At 41.9% G+C, this 20216-nt stretch overlaps 1 protein-coding gene across 5 annotated transcripts; it reads right to left on the minus strand.

Annotated features, from left to right (window-relative positions):
- Nucleotides 1-46: 46 nt before the first annotated feature.
- Nucleotides 47-17694, minus strand: eps8l2 (EPS8 signaling adaptor L2). Of its 5 annotated transcripts, XM_076732030.1 has the most exons (20): nucleotides 17659-17694; nucleotides 17125-17180; nucleotides 11959-12023; nucleotides 10134-10295; nucleotides 9631-9780; nucleotides 8653-8732; nucleotides 8373-8482; nucleotides 8198-8268; nucleotides 7962-8088; nucleotides 6667-6755; nucleotides 6494-6568; nucleotides 5488-5636; nucleotides 5133-5301; nucleotides 5001-5035; nucleotides 4806-4911; nucleotides 4408-4527; nucleotides 3284-3359; nucleotides 3004-3172; nucleotides 2211-2343; nucleotides 47-1000 (listed from the first exon to the last, which is right to left on the minus strand). In XM_076732030.1, the coding sequence occupies exons 1-20, from the start codon at nucleotides 17691-17693 to the stop codon at nucleotides 923-925; spliced, it is 2055 nt and encodes a 684-aa protein (XP_076588145.1). In that variant the 5' UTR covers nucleotide 17694; the 3' UTR covers nucleotides 47-922. The 5 variants fall into 5 exon arrangements, with proteins under 5 accessions (XP_076588145.1, XP_076588144.1, XP_076588146.1 ...); XM_076732029.1 differs by lacking the exon at nucleotides 17659-17694 and having other exon boundaries at nucleotides 17125-17580; XM_076732031.1 differs by lacking the exon at nucleotides 17659-17694 and having other exon boundaries at nucleotides 7992-8088; nucleotides 17125-17378.
- Between the last annotated feature and the right edge of the window lie 2522 nt (nucleotides 17695-20216).

Below are 20216 nucleotides of genomic sequence, written 5' to 3' on the forward strand. Positions count from 1 at the left end.
TTATTAATCTGCGCACAAACACAAGAATTCTGTACAAAACAGAACATGAGATATCAACATTTACCAAGTTGTATTTATTTGCAGTATTTTTTAATTATAGCCTTTTGAAACACTGCGCCCCATAATATTTACAACCCTCTTGAATGCCTTCTCAAAATCTTCATTTAATTATTCTTATCAGAACAACATAATCTCATATTCCTTAATATTCCCATGTGTCAAAATATCATGCTGCATAAAAACACATTAAATGATAGCATCTCACTATTATTGACAATATTTTCATGCAGGGTTATTGACAGTTTCTCTGTGGTGCAAGATTACCACAATGTCTGATTATGAACAGCATAACAACAACATATTAATACCGACTGCTGATCTCTATTTACCAGCCAGGATGAGACTGCCTCTGCTGTCCTCCTGCTGGGAGGACCAGCAGAGAGCATGTTTTATTATTTCTTACACCTGTAAACAGTAATGTGAAAATAATTGGCTGTATATCAGAAAATGTGTCATACTTTCTGGCACAGATTTAGATATGCAATAGTTAAGATCTACTTATTTATCAAGTCATTCAGATGCAATATTGACAATGAGCACAAACATCGACCACAGTGCTCGTACACGTATGTCACAAGCTTGTTGTGCATACACGCGCGCACACACGCACACGCAAAACTGTACATATATTCATATGGTCCTCTTCTCATACAACAACAAAATCTAATGAGACAATGAAAACAGAAGCGACATAATTAGATAAGAAAAACACCTGAAAACATAGACATCGGGCCATACAAAATAAATATACAAATATAAACGTGAACAATATTTCGATATATTGTACTGTAGATTGATTTAAGAAGCTGCTGCAGGTGGAGAGCGGTGAGGAGACAAAAGCGTCTGGACGGGTCATGCTGGTTCAGTTTGTGCCGCCAGAGTCGATCCTCTCCTGCCTCCGCTTCATGATCTCCTGCAGCTCTGAGTCCCCGCTGCTCTTCTGTAAAGGAAACGCAAGACTCGGCTTTATTTATTTATTTATTTATTTGACTTTTTTTTCCTTCTCTCTTTTCAAAATACTACCATTAAGAAATGTAGAATGAGCTGGAACAGAAGACAATAAGGACCTTTCAATAACTGCAGTATAAAAACATAAAAATGCACAATCAGTGGCGACAGACTGCTTTTTATGTAAGTACAATAAACAGATTTCAAGGTTCTTTGGATTAAATGACATGAATCAGGTAATCAATCAGGAACTGCAAACTACTGCAGTCTTCAATCAGCTTTATATGCACAATGGTTGGACAAGGATAAACGATCCTTAGGAAGAAGAAGAAGAAAGTAAGGAAGCTAAACTAAATTAAGTAAAAGTTCTCTGAAACTTGTCATCTTAAAGGTGAAAACCAGGAGGTAACAGAGCAAGTGAGGAGCATCAACTTCAGAGCAAAAATATTTTTAGAAATATGGGACAGACACTTCTCATCCAGGTCGAGACCTTTAATCATCTTTGACTGGAAGCGCCAAAGCATTTCTCACACGTCTCTCAGCCGCTCTGCTTTGACTGAGTCAGGACTCATTGCTTCATTTCTTGTTTTCTTCTGCGAATAGTTTATTTATATATGATGTGATGATCTCTTTTGGTTTGCTTTAGAGTCTCCTCACATACAACAGAGCCACACAAAGTGATTAACACATCTGATGAACAACATCAGATAATCACTTATTTCATGATTTAAAATCTGGGTTGAAGCCTAAGTCTCATACACAAGTGTGCCACAAAGCTTATCCTCGCAATAATGACAGTGTCATGAGATTCATCTACTGTACGTTGTAATTTAGTACTTGTTATATTCTGCGTAACTGCTTGTTCTAAAGTTACAAACGATGTGGGAGGTTGTTCATTTTTTTAATAATCCTGTCTCAGTAGTTCTGACCTCATTACACCATGTACACACCCACTTTTTGACTGCACCCGTCCTCATTATGAGCGTGACACTTATCAGTCTGACAACCACCTGACAGCTGCCCCCAGTTTTTACATACCTGAGTGTAACTACTTGCCCTCCCACTTAAAGACTGAAAGTTGACATGTGTACTACTCATATCATATATCACTCTTTTGTGGCTTTTAAGCTTTTTCTTCAACTTTTGTTTATTAAAAGTGCGCAACCTGTTTGGGTGCAACCTCGCACAAGCGTGTGACTGACCTCCAGCTGTGCTTTCTGCACGGTGATCTGACAGTAGACACGAGAGCCTTCGTCTCCACACACGGCCTTCAGTTCGTCTTTGTTCAGGGAGAACAGCTGGGCTCCAGTCAGGATCCCCAAACAATCAACCGTCCTGCAGACAAGATGACATATTTACTTTCTATTACATAAAAATTCATTATATTTCTGAATTTTATGTCATTTCCACCAGTGAGTACACTGACGCTGTAGATCCAAGAATACAGTCTCTGTGGCATGTTAGAGCAGGAAAAGCACAGGTGTAATCAATAACATTAATAGAGACTGGATTTATTTGGGGTGTGTCTGCTTCACCATCCAAGTATTGAGCATGTTATTAATTACAGCTGTTCTTCCTCATGACATATAAAAAAGGTGTATAACACACCAGACATCAAGGTAAGAAAAGTAACGATAGCTGAAACATCTGGACCGATTAGCTGGGACATTGCTGACACTGCACATGTTGGATTTTGTGCACAAAGTAGCAAAATATCTTTGGGTATTTGAGCTAAATGCTAACATCATCGAGGGTCTAAGGATAGAAGGTGTCACACACTGTACAGACTGTAAAGCCAAAGAAGAGTCAGAGGATCATCAAAGTAAGTAGGATTCATCTTCGTGGATCTACAAATCCGTACCTGACACTTAGCTAACGCTGAAGCAATACAATGTAAGCCAAATATCACAATACTTGCTGACATTTCAGTCAGAACTAACAGGTGTGGGGAGGCCTTTTGACTTGCTGGATTGATGAGTGTCGTGGGTAACTTACGGTTTTGAGAAACCTTTCGAGTTGAGCCATTCGATCACCTGCTCTGATTTTGAGTCGTAGGTGAGTGGTACATGGCTGACAGTTGGTCGCTCCACACGGAACTTCCTGGGCGGCTGGTTTTTGTTAGCGGTGATCATCATCAATAACTCATTGTTCACCTCATCCATCACTGCAGCACAGAAACAGGGGAGCAGCGGGCGTCAGAACAACGTGTGAGAGTTGCTTTTATAAGAAACAAACCTGTAATTCCTAAATCTGACTTGTGTTTGTGCTCACTCACATTTGTCTTTGTGTCTCCCCTTGCTGAAGTTGTCTCCATGGCTCAAAGAACCAGGAGGTGACATTTTGTAGCTTTGCTGCACACACACAAGAGACACAGATAAAAACACAGATCATGAGAAAACAACTGCAGCCAGTATTATACAAAAAACAGGTTTGTCTTTCATCTCACTTTCATCTCGCTGATACATTTTGCCCGGGAGCTAAAGGCACAATGTGTGCGAAAGTATTTCACTCCAGGAAGAGCAGCTGCATGCAGCACAGTAGCTGCTGCAGGGTGTTCGTGAACCTGCATGCAATGTGAATACATGCAGTGCATGTCTTTGAGAATGTAGGCCTTCAGAAAGGGTGGGAACATACTGCTGAATAATGTGTAGGGTCAGAAATGCAGACAATTAACACACAAAGCTGTCGCAGACGGGTGTGCAAACGTATCATTACATTGTAAACTGTTTATTAGCTTTTATCTATGCTGTTCAAAATGACTTGTACATACTATACGTTGTCATTTATCTCGGCTTTTTATAGTTTGATTGACTTGTTTACCTCTGGATATTGTCTTTATCAAGATGCCTGTACTCTGTCACAAATGTGACAGAGAGACAGGGACAGAAAGAGTCTGTACCTGTCTCTCCTTTTGTACCGTTAACCAAACACTTCCAAGCTATAAAACAAATTTATCTCAAAACAGTGACAAAGAAACCTTGAGCTGTCTTAAGTTAACGATTGCCTACATTTCCCAAAATTCATTCTGCCACCTGACAACGTGCCCAAACTTGTGCAGTTTGGATAAGGATAATGGATGTGGCAGAAGTAAATGAAAGTGATACAAACATATATTGTGCAACATAAAACAAGTTGAAATAAGGCTATTCAAAACACAACACGTCCTGTGGCTGCATTGCATTCTGGTCTACTGAGTTTACAGTCAGTCAGACAAAATGGTGCCTTTACACTGGAAATGCTGGAAACTTTCTGGCATGTCATCGCATTGCCCCTGGGAAAACTAAAAAAAATCATAACCACAGAACAGGTTCAGAAATGAGTTTCTAACAGCGTTGTCAGAAGTCTTACGGGCGAAAGAATGTATGATATATGCACTGCGTGTATAGTAAAGTGTGTCACCTGATTGAAGACGCCCTCTGGCTCCTCTATCTTCACCACATCCAGGATGTTAAATGGGACGTAGCCGGCCTGGCCGCTGCGATTCCGTAGTTTCCACCACTGTTTGTCATCCTCTATCACCTACGAGGCACATTTCACATCTCACTCCACAGCGCCGAAAACTGTAATCAAACTCAAGCCTTGTGTAACGCACACTCATGACTTGGATGCAGCTGAAATGACTTCAGCGATGGCAGTGACTTGTCATTTTCACAATTTGTTCACAGTGAACACGATCACATTTAGCTTCAGCTGAGATGTTTGCAGGCTTTGCCTCATCCAGACGCTTTGATGCACATCTGAGTTCTGTTCAAAAGTGTATAAACTATGTTTCTATCTTTGTGTCAGTTGTTTTTTACCTCAAGGATTTCATCCTGCAGCACTGACAGCTCGTTGGCATTCCTTGCTACAAAGTGGTAGCGAATTTTGGCATATTTGCGAGTGCTGGGCATCCCATTGTAAGACCTGTGAACACACATGCCACATCCTCTCATCACAATTTGTTTTTGTGTGTGAAAGAGACAGCAGAGTACATGAATGACTTCATTACTTACCCATTTGCTGAGGCTGGGGGCTGACTTCCATAAGCCTGAAATAACAGACAGAAGGACTGTTACATTTTCAGAGGTTCGGGCCCGTAATGGTTGGTATATTCAGAGACAGTGGCTCATAAACAAACTCCTTACATCCTCAGTGGGTAGTTTTTTGTAACTGGGGCTGGGGGTAGAGGCCAGTGGCCCTGTGGGTCCCTCTGTTTCCCAGGGGGACGTCCTCAAGAGCTCCGCTGGTGGCTCCCAGCCATTACGGAACTTTGGATAGTAAGGAGGAGCGCACTGATCCGTGGGCCACTCTGCCCTGCAGGAGGAGGAGGAAGACAGTCAAAAGGTAACCTTTAAGCTACACATGCGTACAGACAGAGCCAGCAGTAATAATGCACCCATATGTCCAGTAGCTGATGATGGTCAGAGCAGCATGCTGCATGGTGGCTGAGTGTGTGTATGTGTACAATAAAGTGCTATATAAATATAGTCGTTGATGTACCTGGGTTTGGTCCATCCATCCCCCAGCAGCTCGTAGATGGTCATCTCTTTGGGGGTGAGATGTCCTCGCAAGAAGTCCACAGCGTCTTTGCAAAGGTGAGGGGAGATTATTGAACGCACCAATTCAGGACTTCCACAACTCTGCAGCACCTGTGGACGCATTCAAAAGCTTACTGACAGACCGGTTTTTAACAATGTGGAGAAAAGACATTTTTATATCTACATATTTGGCCAATCCTCAAAAAACAGTCAAGGTTGACATCCAGCCAAAGTATTTTTGGTATAAATGAAACTCAACAATGTGTTTTATAGAACGCATGAATAATAAATGAGCACTAGCAGCATCCCAGAATACTAATCTCTTCTAAATTTACTAAAATGTGGATTTTTGCATCTTATTTACATTGTAAAACATCTGAAAACAGAATACACATGTAACTGAACTTGTGCGTGCAGAGCCTGATTGTCGGGAACAGCTAATAACCGCAAGAGCCCACTTTGAATATTATTGCTCTGGCTTTATCTCGGCCCTATCAAGCAAATCTAACATGTCCAGAGGTTAGTGCACCTTATAAACGCAGAGCCTAATCACAGCTCTGTGATCTTCTATCCAGCAATACTGAAGGTGTGGCTGAACACTGCGGCTTGGGAAACCAACATTATGCAACTGTGGCTTGACCTGAGTCAGAGCTGAAAGCCACGTCGCTCCAGTCGGGTGAGAGTTTAGTAGAGCGGCAGTGGGTGTGGTGCCATATAAGTAAAAACAAACATCTAATGGTGACAAGGCAAACGCTAAACTGTTTTCATCTGAACAGTTAAAGTAGCTGGGTGCATTGCTGTCAGATGCTCTTGTGGGCTCAGTCAACATTGAGTGTATCCAATGACATGGAGTTAAAATGACATGGATTTATGCCGCTGACATTCAAGTGTTCAGGATGATGGCATCCCCTGTAAGACAGCCATCATCCATCCATCAACCCGTCTGACGTCAGATTTATAGCTCTTACCAGCTCCAGTGGGCCAAAGAGGAAATGAACCAGCTCAAACGCGCTTGGATTCTGTATGTGTTTCTTCAGTTTGGCCTGCAGGGGGCACATCGACAGACACACAGTGAGAAGGTGATGAAGGGCAAAATGATGAATGTGATGAGCGAGGGAGGTTAGGAGCTGTGATATCTCACCAAGAGGTTGAAGGCCAGCTTCAGTTTCTGCAGGCTATCAATGAACTCTGCTTCAGTGGGGGGCTTGGATCGCAGGGTCAGCATGCCCTCTGTAAACAACCAGAGCAACAATGACCACACACAGACTCCAGAGTTACCAGTCCAGTTACCAGACAGCACACAGGTTTCACTCTATGGCCACGGTTCTTAAACCCAAATGATGTTTTTCATCTCCACTAAAGCTTACAACTTAGATCTCCAGTGAAAATGAAGGTTAGCATTACAATAAAGGATAATTGAGTTCACCTTGGCCAAAGAGTACAAGAAAAATGTGCTACATCAGGGTTTCTCAACTCTAAATTCTCACAACCCCAGAAATCAGAGTTCACATATGATGTGAGTTTGAGAATGATATTCCTTCAAATTGAATTTTTGGAGGTTTGGAAGTTCCAAATTACAATGGGTGTAATATATGAGACCTACTTCATGCTTAAATCAGAATATATATTTCAAAAACATTGCAATCAATACATCAGTCTTCAAATCATTTGACCAACGAGTGGGATTCTGACCAAAGTTGAGAAACTGATTCTCCACAGAGAGAATTCCTCACCTTCAGCACATCTGTCTCTGCAGTCATGGACAACACACATTTGTGTTACTTTTACTTTCTTATTACCAAATGAAGTGCGGAAAACAACACTTATAGCATGTGTGTTTGCCCCTGACACAGTCAGTCACACGTCACATGTGCAGTGTGTGTCGCTGCACAGGGAACGAGGTGTGTTAAAATTAAAAACACAGCATCTCACTGCTGCCGGCGTTTGGTGGTAAAACATTACTCAGCAACATGTTGCAGTAATATTATTACTTTGCACAGTTAAGATTAGAAGAAAAAAATGCTATTATACCTCTAGTCCATTAATAAGCTGACAGATTTTTAAATATCAAAATAGTTTTAACTCATCTAATCTGCATTTCATGCCAGCCTCCATGCACAAATACACTGATTTTTGGCCTCAAACATGTATCAGTAACACTGTACTTCAGACTGTGCAGGTGTAACATGACAGAAATACACCAGAACAGCTCTCATGGAAGGTGAGTAAGTAATAATATTACATCAGCAAAGACAATTGAGTAATGAGTTCTGTGTTGTTAACACAACCCCAAACTGGCCTCTACTACCACACATGCATCACTGGAGGAGAGTCCCGGGCCACAGGACACAAAAAGACACAAACATGGCAATGTGAGCAATATGACCATATTGTCACTTTATTCGTTCCACCACATCAGAAGAAAGGGAGACAGACCTGCTGGTCCTTTCTTCTTATTCTTCTTACTCTTGTTGCGATGGCTGAGCTGAGAAAAGGCCTCTGCTGCCTTTTGCAGCTGCGACACAAAGATCTCTATGTCATCCAGGCAGCAGTTGAGGATTTGCTGAGGGAGACAAATCCTGAGGTTTAGCATGAAGCATATGGCATTATGAGACAGTGAAAGGAGCTGTGCAGTGTAATGACAGGTGCCACTGCGGATAACAAACGCTCACCACATCCTTCTCAATGCGCTGGGCCAGCTTTTCATGCGACTCTGCCTCACTTTGTCCAGAGACTCGTCTCTCTACATCCAAACACAAAACATATGATGTGAATGCAGCTACTGTCAGAATCTAGTTTTGAATAAATGGTGCTAAAAAGTGATTTCTTTTGTCAGTGTATCCTCACCTAGTGAGTCTGGGGCTGCCGCTGGTCCCTTTGCAGCAGACGAGGAGGCTTGTGGGCCCGGAGGGGGGAGGATTGTTTCTCTGTGACGCCTCATTTTCTCCTGGTTCACTCTGGAGGAAGAGGAGGAGGAGGCATCCAAACCTTCAGCACCCTAACTTCAAGTTAGCTAACGAGCAATTACATGTCATAGTCATGTCCCTCAATCTGTACTGCAATAACATCTGTGTGTGTGTGTGTGTGTGTGTTTGTGTGTGTGAGTCTGCTGCTGCACTGCTCTCACTTCAGAGTCTGAAGTCTCATTTTCTTCCCATGTTTGTTGTCTCCAATGGCACTGTCTATATCTGCATGAACCATGTCAGCCTGAAGAAAGAGAAAAGAGACACATGGAGTCAAACCCGACATGTTCATACAGTTTTACAGTTGACACCATAGTCATATTTAGGGAAAAATGTTTCTGTCTCCACCTTTCATCCCCTTAGATCCTACTGCAATATTACCATGTAAAACTGAATGCTGAGTGTCTGCAGTTTAATGTCTCATTTTAAACTCACAATAGCATCTCATGATGGATTCGACTTATTCTAAGGTCTATTTGAACAGGAATGCTACTGGCATATTGCAAGTCTACAACCGACTGGAGTTCATTAATTCAGGAACAATCTGACCTGAGTTCTGTTGTTCCTACAGACATTAGACATCAACAGTGGGAACTTTTTAAAACTACAAACTTTTTAAAACTACAAACAGACCTTGTGTTGATTTTATGTTGTCTTAGGATGTAGTTTGCCCATTTGTTTGTTTGTATTGACTTGGGATGCTTGCTTTACAAAAGTGTGAAATAAATGCAATAGTGTACACTGTTATATCCATATTTACATTCATCTTTAAGATTCTGACCCCTTGCATTCATACTCTAAAGCTTTTTAAGTTATATTCAGATCCTTCAGCCGTCATCCATGCCAAATTATTACGACCATCACGTTCTTGAAAAGTTTCTTTGAACTTACTGGTGGTGATTCTGAACTGTAAAGAGATACTGATTTACAGTATTTTATAGTCTTATAGATCTTCCCCCCCAAAAAAAGTAAAACAACACACACAAGCACAAAGACACCAACAGCAGTGAAATCAGATGTGGTGACCCACTAACAGCAGTTTGGATTTACAACCGACACGACACACGTAGCCAACCAATCACGCACAGACAATAAAAGGTAATAAACTGAGCCAAGCCCATCACATTCACTTTGACACTCACCTCCACCTCGTCACAGTGGAAAAAGTGGATGTCGGGTCTGTGCTGGTCCTTGTCCTGACACACCAACAGCAGCACGGAGGGGTACCGCGTCTGATTCATGACCGCCTGACACAGGTGGATGGTGGAGAGAGGGAAGTTCTCCAGCTCCTCCTGCAGGAACACAACAGACGAACGGTTAGAGAGAGAGCAGCAAGATACTATCTGAGCCAGTCAAGTCCTCAGTAACATACTATAAATAGTCTCCTAAAAGATGTGTGTGAGTAAGAAAGTATGGTTAAACAGTTAGCCTGGCTCTGTCTAACAGTAATAAGCACCTTTAAAACTCACTAATTAACCAATTACATCTTGTTTGTTTAATCTGTTGTAAAGAGCGTAATTGTAAAGAGTGACTTCCGGTGACTCATAAGTTGACCTAAAAGCACATACTCGTCTCAAATGACCGGTCCACTTTCTTCCGCATGTTAACATAATTTGATGATGTGCATGCAGATGTGGAGCCGTACCTGTGTGTCACAGTCCAGCAGCCTGACCGCCTTGTCAGTGACCTGCAGGAGCATCTCTTGGGTCCAGATTTTGTCTTTTGAGTCCAGAAGAACCAGTTTCTTGATGGCATCGTCCACTGTGGCAATGGACTCTGTCTTGTCCATAATGAATGTGGAGAGATGCTGAGGAGAGGAAAGTGGGTTGGTAAATGAAGGGTTTTTAGCTGTAAGGGGACGATGTGAACTAAAATAAATGTCTGCATGGAAGGTAGGATTAAGGGTATGCTGTGAAAGGATGACGGCCATACAGTAATTTCAAATGTATATTGTTTCGAGTTATCTGGCTGTATTTGTTTTTGAGAAACATACAGATTTTCTTGCAGAGAATTAGAGAGAAACATCCATTCAATATGAAACTGGAGCCAGCAGTTGATTATCTTAGCTTAGCTTAGCTTAGCAAAAAGGCAGGAAACTTCGGGAAACATCTAGCCTGGTTCTGTCCAAAGCTGATATAAAATCCACATACCATGAAATCTAAAGCTCACCAATTAGTCATAATTTTGAGACGTGTCTCATTAGAACGACTTACAGGATCTCTTTTTTCCCTCACATTGGTGGAAATGGGCCTCCGTAGTTTCGAGGTGCTGGTAGGCAGATTTTGTTACTTTTGGACCGAGCCAAGCTATTTCCCTCTGTTTCCAGCCTGTATGCTAAGCTAAGCTAACTGGCTACCAGCTCCAGTTTCATACTGAACATACAGCGATGACACTGATATCAATCTTTTCATCTAACCCTCAGCAAGAAAGCAAATAAGTTAAATACTTGTTTTTCTCAATGCTTTCAGCTGAAGGCATTATTTAGCCGTGTGAGCTACTGTTCTGTTTGACCTAATATCAAGACTGTAATTTAGCTGCTTGCATGGCTCTGCATGCAGCTGGTGCTAGCTTGGCAGTTATCTGTGATTACTTGCCCATGTGTGATACTGAGGAGGCGGTTTGAGAAATCCTATCTGCACGGACACGGGTTATGGTTCAATGCCCTGTGTGACCTGACGCACATCTCTCACTCCCAACACCAGCTCCCCACTGCTTGTAATCAGAGGCCTGATTGTTTTATTATGACAGAGTTCCCGTAGATGATAATCAAGAGATTAACAAATATGTCAGACTTTATCTCTGGTCAAAAGGACAATGCACCATTACCTTTAAAGTCGACAGAGGGACTTAGTTTTATCTGGTTTGTCACATGAGGCTCTGTGACCTCTTTAAAATTGTAAATCCGTAGATAAGACTTACTTTCCTTTTTTAAAGCCTTTTGTTATTTTGGGATAGTTAACAATAAAGTGTAGAAAGAATCACTCACCTGGATTCAAACTAGAGCTGTAATGGTTGTACATTTACATGTACATTTAAATTCCTTGTTTTTATACAGATTTTAAAATTTGCTATCTATTCTCTTTTTAATGAGTTCTTTATCTCTGGTGCATTTATTTACCTCCACAGTGACAAGGCAGATGAACAGGTACGGCATGAATTAAAGACAAAATAATAGTAATACATTAAATTATGCTGAAAAGTAAATAAAATGTTTAAATAATACAGAATGATGACACATAGCACAATGGATGGGAACGTCTGGGGTCACTTGTAGTGAGCTTTTCTGTAAAAGGAAACTATTAAACATTAACTCTTATTCCACTGCAATGGGTACTAAAATGATCTTTATCGTAATGACTGGGTTTAAAGTCTTTTGACAAGCTTTCTACATATTAGTTCAAAAACTTTTTAAAATACACCAAATTACAGCACACGAGTTTAATTTTGAGTAGAAACAGAGCAGATCTTACCTCAACATGGTACTGTGACGTCTCGTGCATGATAAAATTGGAGTTGGAGTATTTTTTCCTCTGTTCTGTTGACAAGAAAACAGCGATGTTAAAAGTGAGAAACTGAGAAACCACCAAGTCTTGCCTGTGATTTCACTGTGTATCCTGCTATATAAACAGCCAGCGGTGACACAGACCTGAGGACCACATGTTTCAGCAGAGTGAACAGATGAACTAAAGCACTAATGTGCGAGCAGAAAAGACCAACAGGGCAATAAGGAAGTGACAAGGACACGTATGTTTGCTTCGTGGGGTGAATGACAGTATACTTTACTACAGTGCAGTGAAAACTACAGGGGCTTTTCTCTGAAAGAAACGCAGCCTTGGTCAAACTACCCTTATACTAATATTACATATTTTAATACCATTTTGTGTCTAAAAGTGTCCTTCCAGAGGAATAATACACTGGAAACAAATCAGTTTGTGAAGTTAATTATTAAATCTTATATCAAAGAGTCTATGTGGCCAGATTTGCCCTTTCTCCCATATAATAACTTGGCCAGGCTGCCATTAAAACTTCACGTCATTTATTGCGAATCAGTGACAGTAAGGATCAGTGACACTTCTTCTCGACAGCAGCATGCTGACTTCCTCATCTGTGGCACACTATTATAAATTCTCTTAGGTAAAAACACTGTAAAGATAATTCCTGAAAAGTCCATTGTCAGTGTACACAAACTGGAGGTTTCAAGTTTCCACATCACACTTGTGTAGGTTGCATACCGGATTGGCCTCCAAAGTCATTGTGATGTTAAAACATCATGATTGCCTCTTCACAACCTCTCAAATTTAAGGTGAGCATGGAGAAATTTTCCCTTCAGCAGATGACTGCCTGGGGACTTTAATCTGCAGCTATGATTTATTTGATCACCATTGACATATTGTAGACTTTGAGGCTGATTTGGTGAACTTGGCAGCAAACAGTTGCTGACTAACACATCCAGCAGTGTGTCAATAAGCAACATTATCATTCATTTGGAGTCGTGTATTAAGCAACCTGGTTAATGTAAGTCCAATATTCACTCTCTTTTAGCTCTGCTTTTGGTTTCTACCAACTCCTGAGAGAAGTATCTCGCTCTTTAGCCGCTAAATGCTCCACTATGCTCACCAGCTAGCCTCTGTGTCTGTCTGCCGTGGTGCTGCGGTGCTGCAGTCCAGACAGCTCAACAATGATTTGAAACTCACTATAAAGTATAATATAAATGCATAGGGCATGCTGCTGCTTATATTCTTATATGTTCTATTAATGACAGCAACTAAACTCAGAGATCAGTTCGGTAAGTTGATCACTGTGTGGAGACGAAGTTAACATTGAAAGAAGGTAACAGGTGCACAGTTAATAGAGCGGATACACTGCATGTCAGACAACAATGTGGAGGTAGGATTTAAGGTGAAACAATAATCACAGCAGCTGGTGGCGCAATGGACAGAACTGCTACGGAAAGCAAAATTAAGTATGTAAAAATCTAACTGGAGACTAACTAACTGTTCAAACTGCCAATTTACCCATTGATATCATAAAAATATTGATTATAGCTATTTTAAAGTTTGAGAAAGACTAAACCATTAAAATTACCAGCAATTTCAAAACCACTTCAAGATATCAAAAACTGGTTTAGACCAATAAAGAATGACATTTATAAGTGCCGGCGCTCACTTACTGAAATTCCATTGTCAAGACGGCACTGTTCACAGGCTTGCATGTGCTGTTGGCCGGGCCCATTGTCTTTGAACTGGCTGATGTTAAATGAGTGTGCTGGTGTGCTCATTGACCTATTTACCAGGTGAATAGTCTGCAGGTAACAATTACGGTTAAATGAGAGCATGTTGCTATCACTGCCAGACCTCATATCAGATCTCTTTCTGTCCCCCACCCAATAGAGTCAACATGTTGATGCCACACCAGTTTTCTCTTCATACACACATTCAGTCACAATTTTCTTTATTAAGAATTTGCTTTATTATAACAAAAACCATGATGTTTGTTTAACACTTAACAAAATGCTAAAGTACACTCTCATATTTGATATCCCTCTTTTGATGGCACATTGTGTTGTAATCATGTTTGATAGAGATTTTACTCTATTCTTATATTTATACAGCCGCCGTCACCGTCCGAATGACGCAAGCAAGCATCTTTCCTGTTACTGCCGTTTCCTCTCTGCTGATTCCTTCCTGCTCAGCTCCCCACAGGTGAAACACAAGCGTCAGGTGTCGTTCTGAAAGTGGAGCTCGCCCCATGTCTTATTAATGGCTGACATTTATGCCAATCAATTCACAGCGCTGCGACAGCTTGCAATAAGAGCCACTTAGCGGGCAGATGGGCAGATCCTCAGGGCTCTCCAGAGTCAATGACCAGTGATAAACATGGCTACTTGGCAGATCATCAAACCAATACATGACCCAGATCAATCAGACAATCTGACCACCCTAATAGCTGCCCAGTGAATTCTGATATGTAACCTGACTTAACCCGAATCCAACATAGTCACATTTCTTTATACAGTGTCATGAAACTGTTTGAATTCGAACCAGTTCCCACACATTTAGACTGATCAATAGAAGAACAAAATGCTGTATTGCACCATCAAAAGGCTGAATGAATCCAATCATTCAGATAACTCTGAGTGATTGTGTTGGTAAAAGCCTATGACCTGATTTTTTCTCTCTCTAACTGCAGGCCACTCATTGGACACTGTGTTGCTGTGTCCACAAAGATTTGGCCATATGTCATCAGAAATTATCACATGATCACAGCTCACGGCCTGATTCACGACAGAGTCAATAATGTACAACAACAGGTTTACACTGAGCATTTCTGTATCAAGAACAATAAGAGACCAAACATGCACCATTGTTTTGTTATGTTCAGTCACTGATAACACTGCTTTCAGACAAATAGAAGCAAGTGGAACTGCATAAACAAGGCAGACTGACAGAAACTAAGCAGCGGATCTATCGCAGACATTCAGCTGAATAACACACATACACAGACATTCAAGAGAAACAATGGAGCGGGACAAGATCAAAGTCTTTCAGTTAGAATTTCCACCTGCTGATTTGCTCTCAGTCCAAACACATTTTACCTGACATGGACATGTTCCTCAACCACAACCGGAGAAACTCAAGCAAGCTGCTGGATGGTGTGAAGTCCAGGGAAGATGAGTCTGGTGTGGCACCTGTCTGCTCTACCTAAAAGCTAGTGATAACAGATCAGGTAGGTGGACCTGTGCATCATTTGCATCACTTGTGGGCTGCCCTGCATTGTGTGAATGACGGAGAGGGCTGAGCTGAGCTTGGACTATTGCTGCTGTTGCTCTACATGTTTATTCAGCAAGTAGCGAGCTACAGTCTACAGTATCTATCCAAATATCTCTCACTGTTATGGATGGTGCACAGTGCTGTGACGAGGACAGGCATGCTGCTGCCATCCTGCAGTGAGAAGGTAGTGGTGACCATCTGTCACACAAGATGAGACGAGCCAATGAAAAACAGCACAGTCTGGTCACACATACAGTGGGATATTTCACAGAGATCACAGGAGCGGGTGCATCCTGTGGATATTTGGATGACTTGAGGCACAAAAATATTTCACAGATAACAAGGTGCAGAGTCAGATGGTTTGAGAACATCTTGCATCCCTACAATACCATCATCTGTCATTTGAAGCCATTCTAAATTGGGAACAGTGCAGCGAAGCATGAGAGCAGGTTGTGCTGTCATACCTGGGTGTAGGTTTCTATTTGGGCCTATGACATGCTGTACAATGTTCCTCTATGTTGGCAGAGTGGAAGGAGGCACCAACAGGGACCAGTGAGTTAATGTCTGAGGCAGCTCGGGGAGGACCCGAGGTGAATGAGAGTCCGCCTCTTCCTTTCCACTTTTCAATGTGCCTTTTATTCACCTGCAAGACATGGGCATCCCCACCCAGTTCCAACCACACATTAAAAACAGGCACACCCTGCACTCCCTGCTAATATAACACGGCATATTTCAGTCACAGACACACACCCTAGCACAACTATGCCGCAACTAAAATGTCATGTCATGTCATAACTGTATTACTGAGGTTCACCTCAGCGATCCAGCCCGGCAACATGAAGAAATGGAGCCCTACACACAAACATATCCTTCAGATGAAAGTTTGTGCAAAAGGCTGAAAGTCACACAACACAAATATAGGTTACAAAACATGACCACAAAATGCAGGCAAACAACAAAAAGCCTGATGCGTCCAACAACAAATCCCAGCATGCCATGTAGGCTCAGCGCAGAGCTGGAAACTCATGTTCCCTTCAGGAGCCCAGCCTCCCTCCCATGTTCCTCAGTGTCTGACAGAGGCGTCAGCAGCCTGAGCACGATGAGGCACCTCAGCAGGACCTTGCCCCCCTCTTATCACTGTGTGTGTGTGTTCTGGGGCGAGGACTGTGATAGATCAGAGAGGCTGTGCAGCAACATGCAACAGAGTGAGAGCGCTGGATTTCCTGACATTTGCATAGCAAATTGAATATTGTGTGATATGAGCCAATTACGAGCAGAACCACACACCTCGACATCTTAGATTTAGAAAGATATCAAAGGATAAAGCTGGCGTTGTATACTGTATTCCATTTGTGATTTGCTCCTGATGAAGGGACTATTTCAGGCCGTGCATTAGTACACATTTGGTGCACTAGAGAGTATTTATTGCAGCAGGACGCTGTATGTGGGACTGTCTCAAAATAAACTACAGTACCCTTGTTCATCATAATGAAGTAACATTTCATACAGTGCAGCAGTGCGGTTCATCTATGTGTTTTTAATAGTATACGAACCTCAACAATGGATGTCAACAATCAGGCCTTGGCTACACAGGTAATATTTCAGACTAAACCAAAGGTTGATTTTGTTTTTGGACAATAGGGCAAGAACACAAATAATGAGTAATGAATAACAGTGAGCATGCTTTCATGGAACTGTTCCTTGACAAGTAAGAGTGTTTAAATTCCTAAATTACAAGCTGGAAGCTGTAAACAGTCTGTAGCAGCTCATGCCAAAGAAACAAGGGCAGGTATAATTATATGTGAAGGACATGTAAAGTCTTGAACCAGGCCAACAATAAATTACTCCTTCTATTCAATCACTTACCATAGAGGGCCTTGGCGCTGATCTTGCTGTCCAATTTCCCACTATCTGCCACTCCACTGCAATGACAAGAAGATGAGACAGGGTTACGCTGCATGCTCTTCATCTTCCCCCCTGCACCTCTGGACATCAGCGTCACAAGCCCTCTGAAACTCCCACACTGTCACTTCTCATGAACACAAGCCCACAAACTAGGAGTGATATACGGAGAGCAGACTGGAAAGCACTGGATGAGATTAGTCTGAGATTCTGAGCATATGGACCAGCCAGGGAGAGAGAGGGAGAGTGGAAAAGGGAGGGTGGGGGGGAGTGAGGGGTTGTGGGACATGGAGGGAGGCTTGAGCCAGGAACCCAGGCAAAGCAAACAATTCTCAACAGAGCGCCTCTGTGCCCGAGGTCCCTGACCCACACCACCTTCTGCATACTGGGTTAGTGATTCTCTGGTGCCTGTGTGATAGTAACTCAGTATCACGTGATAGGCTAACACACAGGAAGGTAAATATGCGAGGGGAAAGCAGGAATGTGTGTGCCACTCACTTGGCTTGCCTCGATGGAGGTTCCTTGACACTCATGATTTCCGGCATCAACCTGAAGAAAGAAGAGGACGACAATCAGAAAAAGAGAGTGGGCGCTAATGAAAGAGACACCAGCGGCTGGTGGTGGAGTGAAAACCACTCAAACAAACATGCATTATTTATTTAAAAAGGACCTTTTAAATACCTGCTGCAGCAGGTATATTTTCTCTCTCATTCCGCTTCGGTGAGCTCTCATATGTAGTCCATGGTGTTTAAGCTTAAAAAACTATAGGTATCTCATTAAGATTGTAAATATGGTGTGCAAAGTTAAAGTGCCGGCTATTTAACAGCCTGTTCTTCCAGTGTGCAGAGCCAGGTGTTGGGCTTGTACTGCTGGCAGTTGGGGGACAGATCTGGGACAAAGGCAGACAGCAGGTTGATATGCACTATGTAATTAGATCCAATCTGCTAATGTTTATATCTGCAATTAATTAATGTGGTTGTGTTTTACACCCAGCTATGCTAACTATTTGATCATTAGGACTGGCAAAAAAAGTTTGGCAAACCAATGTGCAACAGGGTGCTTCATCAAAATCTGAGAGGTTAACAGGAGCAGGACATGACAGGACCAAACTCTCCCACACCTCTCCCTTTGGGCCTGGAGACTCCGATTTGTCTGTCAAGGCACGTGCTGACGAGGTTATGTAATATATACAGTTCTACAGTCCACTATGGCTAAACACCTATTGACCCTAATAAGCTCTTACACAACAGAGTGGGCTTGGTTTCTTTTACGATTATTAATGGATTTACACACCAGATTATCTGCGACTTGTGTACTCTCAGGAGCCATGTATCACTTTGCTACCCATTCAGTGTGTATTATTAATTGGTGGCAAGAGGTTAGGGTACTGTGTCACCAGCAAGCATTTCAGGTGTTCTGCTAGAACATTCCAACCTAAGACTGACCTTACAAAGGTGTTGTACCTTTGTAAGGTCTGATTGTCAAATTGTGGCACTGGACGTGCTTCCCACAGTAGCTATGAACATTTAAGTATCATTTTCTAACCAGACTGTTACAAGTTGTCCATGTCAGTGTGGTGAGACAAACATTTCCTCATAACATGCCTTACTTTCTCTCTCAATTATTCAACTCGCAGTGGTAAACATATGACAGATAACAGGCACAGTTCCTCAAGCTTATCTTCCTGTAGATCATAAGCATACAGTAATCACCCTGAACAGATAATCTCCTGAAATCTTCTGAAACAAAGCAAGGCTGAATGACAACAACTCTCACAGCCAGAACCAAATGTAGTGTTACTGTGTTCCTGCACACACACCTCTAACAGGCATCGTCCACAGCAAAGTCTTATAGAGAAATGAACAAAGAAAACTAGTTGTATTTACTTAAGCAAGTGAAGTCTGCGCAAAAGGTAGACTTCCTCTTTCTGCCCTTATCTCTCTGGTCATCTTCTCTCCACACTATTGTTCTCAGCTCTGGCCTTCTGCCAGGTTTCAGGAGGGAGGTGAAGCTGAAGCAGGACAGGCTGGGTGTCATGTGTTGTCAACCTCATGGCAAGAGGCCCTCTGCGCGCCTCTCCTCCATTCAGCCTAAGGTGCTTATTGTTCAGTAATGACAAGCTCTTATTCATAGGTAATTACATGGCATTAGGTCAACAATTACATATAAAAAATAGAAGCAGAGAGTGCAGGACACTTGTCTTAGGCTTACCTATAATGTCAAGCATGCCTCATATTTGACTGTGTCCTCTTTGAAAATGACTGCTAATGTCAGGCTCTTTGATTTTCATATTTAATGGAATGAGGTTAGACGAGTGTTGTCATACTGCTTTCTGTGACAGTAAATCATTTGAGAGCGATGACAGTAACGATGAGCCCTCCCTTACAGAGTGTCATATTTTAAATGCGTGGTGTCAATCAGGTGGTCTACATTTATCTTCATATGTTCAGTCTCATTTTAGATCGACTTGTCATGCTATCACCTGACATGCTAACAATTGGAAACACACAAGAATCCTTATAAAACATAAAAAATCTCTGTCAGGTGCTGTTTTGCCTAACAATAGTCTGACTTTATGACCCAATGTAAATAGATTTTAAAAGAACAGATTTTAATAGCTAAAGTCTGAAACACATTTAATGCCACAACATGATAACTCTGCACTAGACCCCTAAAAACAGCTGAACAACTGAACTATCACACACCCTGGAACACACCTGAAGCTTAAACAAACACAACTGATAATCAAAGTGTGCCGTGATGTCAGCAACTTTATCCCATCCAAATTCCTGTGTTAACATGAGGTCACATCAGTCTATTTACAACAAAAGTGGCACTTTTTGACATTGTCACACTACAAAATGTGAAAATATTGATAGCAGCTTGTATGTGTCTGAAAGAAATAAACGCCTGCTTGGATATGAGCAGCCTGGACTTTGCTCCATTCTCCTGAGTAAGCATTTTGTAAGAGATAACAGCTATCTGATTTAATGCATGTCAAGCCATGCTGCCATCTGGCTGAATCACACTGCGCTGTTATGATATCTGGAGTTCCA

The sequence above is a fragment of the Chaetodon auriga genome, chromosome 6 (assembly GCF_051107435.1).
Source record: "Chaetodon auriga isolate fChaAug3 chromosome 6, fChaAug3.hap1, whole genome shotgun sequence".
In the NCBI taxonomy this organism is placed as follows: Eukaryota; Metazoa; Chordata; class Actinopteri; order Chaetodontiformes; family Chaetodontidae; genus Chaetodon; species Chaetodon auriga.

Excerpts from the sequence above, each read along its gene's own strand:
- eps8l2 (XM_076732029.1), bottom strand. The coding sequence starts at position 17,251 with ATGTCCAGAGGTGCAGGGGGGAAGATGAAGAGCATGCAGCGTAACCCT. Across the intron at positions 5,036-5,132 it reads AAAAACTACCCACTGAGGAT|GCTTATGGAAGTCAGCCCCC; the intron begins GTAAGGAGTTTG and ends CTGTTATTTCAG. Across the intron at positions 1,001-2,210 it reads TGCAGAAAGCACAGCTGGAG|AAGAGCAGCGGGGACTCAGA; the intron begins GTCAGTCACACG and ends TTTCCTTTACAG.